General features: G+C 58.5%; 1 protein-coding gene across 1 annotated transcript; it reads right to left on the bottom strand.

Moving 5' to 3' along the window:
- Positions 1–1,986: 1,986 nt before the first annotated feature.
- On the bottom strand, positions 1,987–3,798 carry LOC107295648 (casein kinase II subunit alpha-like; the record flags this gene model as incomplete). Its single annotated transcript, XM_015824969.1, has 4 exons — positions 1,987–2,102; positions 2,638–2,727; positions 3,507–3,655; positions 3,764–3,798. Coding segments are annotated over 4 exons (390 nt in total), but the record flags the coding sequence as incomplete, so codon positions are not given.
- Between the last annotated feature and the right edge of the window lie 3 nt (positions 3,799–3,801).

Here is a 3,801-nt window from a genome sequence, read left to right as displayed (position 1 = left end):
CTCGGGGGGAGGTGGGGAACTCCTCTCGGTGGGGGGGGGGGTCCTGCCACTACAAGGGCGAAGGAGGAGGACTGGAAAAACTTTTGGGACTATCAAATAGTCCTCAACTTACAAGCATCTGTTTAGTGACCTTTCCAAGTTGCAACAGCATGGCAAAAAGTGACGAGACCGTTTTTCATACACTTATGACCACCGCATCCCCCCGGGGTCATGTGATCAAAATTCAGCCACATGGCGACTGACTCATAGTTGCGACAGTCACAGCGTCCCCTGGGGGGTCACGTGATCCCCTTTCGGTGACCTTCTGACAAGCAAAGTCTGTGGGGAAGCCAGATTCACTTAGCAACCTTAACAACCGCAGTGATTCATTTAACGACGGTGGCAAGGAAGGTCGTAAAATGGGGCAAAGCTCACTTAACAACTCTCTCGCTTAGCGACATAAATTTGGGACTCAACTGTGGCCGTACGTTGAGGACCACCTGCGCGCGGTCTGCAGGAAAACACCCACCGTGGGGAGGAGCTGTCCCGACTGCAGCATCTCCTCTGCCCCACTCCTGAGAGGGGCTGACTCGACTCGGTTGCGCCGTCAAGACCACCAGAGGGGGGGGTCTGTGTTGCTCCCTAAGTTTAAGATCTCCCGAACTGCAATGCTGGTGCCCCCGGGGACCCTCCCCCCACGGCCGGGCGCCCGTTCAATTCACCATCTTGCAGTGGCTTCTAGCTGAAGGGCCGGAATGGGGCCGCCTCCTTCCCTTCCTCCCCAGCTCTTGTTCGTGGGGAGGGCTCAGCCAGCCCCACCTGTGCTGCGGAGGGTCTCCCAAACCCCCGAGTAGCCCACAGGAAGTCCCCTCCCTTGAGCGAAAAAAGGAATCTTCCTGCCCTGTGCCCAAGCCGCAGGGACCCAAGACCAGGCCCGGAGATGGAAAGCAGGGCCGAATTCCAGGATTTTGTGAGCCCTTGTCTTCAGACCACCACCCCAAAACCCTCCCAGCGTTCATCCCTGTCTGCTACGGGCAAGGGTCTCCAACCATGGTGGCCCCTTTGAAGATGGGTGTCAACGCTGCTAATATTGAATATTCTTGCTTTGACAAAATATGCAGAACTGTCTGGTATTTTTAGAGTTAATTCAGATGACAGAGAGAGGGGAGGAGAATTATAAGGAAAGCCCGGGAAAAGGAACAGGAAGTGAATCTTTGCCCTCCAGGTTAATTGGAAGATGTGAATCATGACCCCAAAATAGGGGAGGGGAAATGCCTGGAATGTTGTGTGCAAAGGAAGGGAAATTTAGATCTTGGCATCCACCATGCCGTGCTGACACCCCTCTACACTAATAAAAGGTTTTTTAGGTTAAACCATGCCTGAAAGTTCTTTGAAGTGTTTCATTAGTCAGACACATGACGACGGGTGGGCTTCCACAGAGCCGGCTGAGGAATTCTGGGAGCCGAAGTCGACCCGTCTCAAAAGGGGCCGCCACGGTTTGGAGACCCCCGTGCTCTGGCGTCCTCTCTCTCTCTTGTCTCTCTCTCTCCATCAGGAAGAAGCAGGGCCCAACACCCCTTTAGGGACATAGAAAATAAATTTTATTCTCCGTTCAGGTGTCTACACTGTAGTTGCATCACTAACCACGACCCTCATGGGAAGAAGGCAGCCGACAGGACTCGACAGAAACCACAGAGGAGAAGCCTCTGCCCGGAACGAGAGTCTGCCTTGGTGGAAGGCGGAAGAGCAGCAGCAGCAGCAGCGGCGGAGGCGGCAGCCTGGACTCGGCTCCTCAACACACTCAACAGAAACAAACGAACAAAAAAAAAAAGGGGGGGAGGTTCCAGAGGCAGGGTTCCCCCCTGCCCCGCCTCGGGCCGTCCTCCTGCCCGCCCCGGGCGTCGGTAGCGCCATGCAGAGGCGGGCAGGTGGGGTGAGGAGGAGGAGGAGGAGGGCGCGGCTGCGGGCTTGGCGGTGCTCAAAGCCAGGAGTGGCTCTCTCCGGTGGTCACGGCTGAGCTCCGGCGGCTGCGGGGACTGGCGAGCCCAGCGCATTCGGGGAGGAGATGACGGGGGAGGCAGCCAAGCTGCCAATGGGCTGGGCGGCTGACATGGAGGCGATGCCTGCAGGTGGAGAAAAGGAAGGAAAAGGGAGGCCTGGAGACAAAAACATAGGAAGAACGGTTGCAGGAAGTGGGGATGGCCACTCAGGGGAAAAGAAAGACGAGGGGGGGACAAGAGGGCAGCGTTCCGGTATTTGAGGGGCTGCCCCAAAGAGGAAAGGGGGGTCAACTTATTCTCCAAAGCCCCTGAAGGCAGGACAAGAAGCAACGGGTGGAAACTAATCAAGGAGAGAAGCAACCTGGAACTAAGGAATTTCCTAACAGTGAGGCCAATTAATTGGTGGAACAGCTTCAGAGGTTGTGGCTGCTTCAACACCGGAGGATTTTAAGTAGAGGCTCGACAGCCACCTGTCTGAAATGGTACAGGGTCTCCTGCTTGAGCAGGGGGCTGGACTAGAAGACCTCCAAGGTCCCTTCCAGCTCTATCCTGATTAAGGAGGAAAGAAGGGGTCAAGGACGCTACCTGGGAAGCCAATTCACCCAGTGGTGCGGCTGGCACACCCCTGCCCACCCGGCTGAGGCCCGTCGATGCCTACCTGCCAACATGCTGGAGGAGCTGACAGGTGTGTTAGCCGATGAGAGGACAGTGGAGGAGGCCAGCCTGGCTGGGTCCTTCACGATCGGATCTGTACCAAGAGAGAGAAGAAGAGAAACAGCAGTGATGCAGGCGGACGGCTCCCTCGGCCGCCTGCCCCCTCAGCACCCAGAAGGGGAGAGCCGAGTCCTGGCAGGATGGCAGCGCAAAGGGAAACATTGCAGTCTTGAGAGAAAAGGGCTGGACAGGGCGGGCTGCCCCCCAGGAAGCCTCTGAAACAGGGGTGTCAAACTCAACTTCATTGAGGGCCGCATCAGCATTGCGGTTGCCCTCAAGGGCCAGGTGGGTGTGGCCTACTGGGTGGGCGTGGATAGAGTGGATGTGGCCTACTGGGTGGGCGTGGCCAGCCCTACATCATTCGCGTCAAGGGTGCCTGTGGGGGCCTGGGCAGGAGTGGGACAGATTTGAGGGTCTCTGGCAGAAGGGGGGGGACCGGAGCAAGCGCCAAGGCATGGTGCATTTCTTCATTCCTCACAAAGGGTGACCCCTCCCCAGCATGCACCCAGGGGGCGGGGGCGACGCGGCAGGGGCTGGTTCCTCGCTGTTTCCAGACGGCCTTGTGGAGCTAAGACCGAATGCGTTTCAGCGTAGATGGCCACCACAAAATTGTACATTGGCTCCTGGCCGGCCTGGGCCAGGGCCTAGGCAGCGGGAGCCATTCCCTCCCTGTTTCCAGGATGGCTTCGTGGGCCACATGAAACCACTTCGCGGGCCGCATCCGGCCCCCGGGCCTTGTGTCTGCAATGTCTGCGACAGAGCTCCATCCAAGGGGGCTGGGGTACACAGGGGAACCCTGACGCGGCTACCCACAGAAGTAGGGGTGCTCCATGGCCTCGCGGGCCGTCAGCCGAGTCTGGTGGTCGTAGCGCAGCAGCTTGTCCAGGAAGTCCAGGGCCTCGGTGCTCACCAGGTGCTGATTCTCGCTGTGCACGAAGCGCTCCCATCGCTTGCGGGAATGCCTGCCCCGGAGGGAAAGGGGGAAGATTCCCAGTGCTGCCCTTCACAGCCTTGACAGCCCACGGCCCGCCCAAGGGGAGGGGGCCTGGGAGGGGGCTCTGCTCACCCACCTGCCCAGGATGTCGTTAAAACGGGGGTCCAGTTCCAC

This window comes from Protobothrops mucrosquamatus, unplaced genomic scaffold (genome assembly GCF_001527695.2).
Source record: "Protobothrops mucrosquamatus isolate PMUCROS unplaced genomic scaffold, P.Mucros_1.0 scaffold2435, whole genome shotgun sequence".
NCBI lineage: Eukaryota > Metazoa > Chordata > Lepidosauria > Squamata > Viperidae > Protobothrops > Protobothrops mucrosquamatus.
The sequence above is the reverse complement of the archived record's forward strand: the minus strand, read 5'-3'. Positions and strand labels throughout refer to the sequence as shown.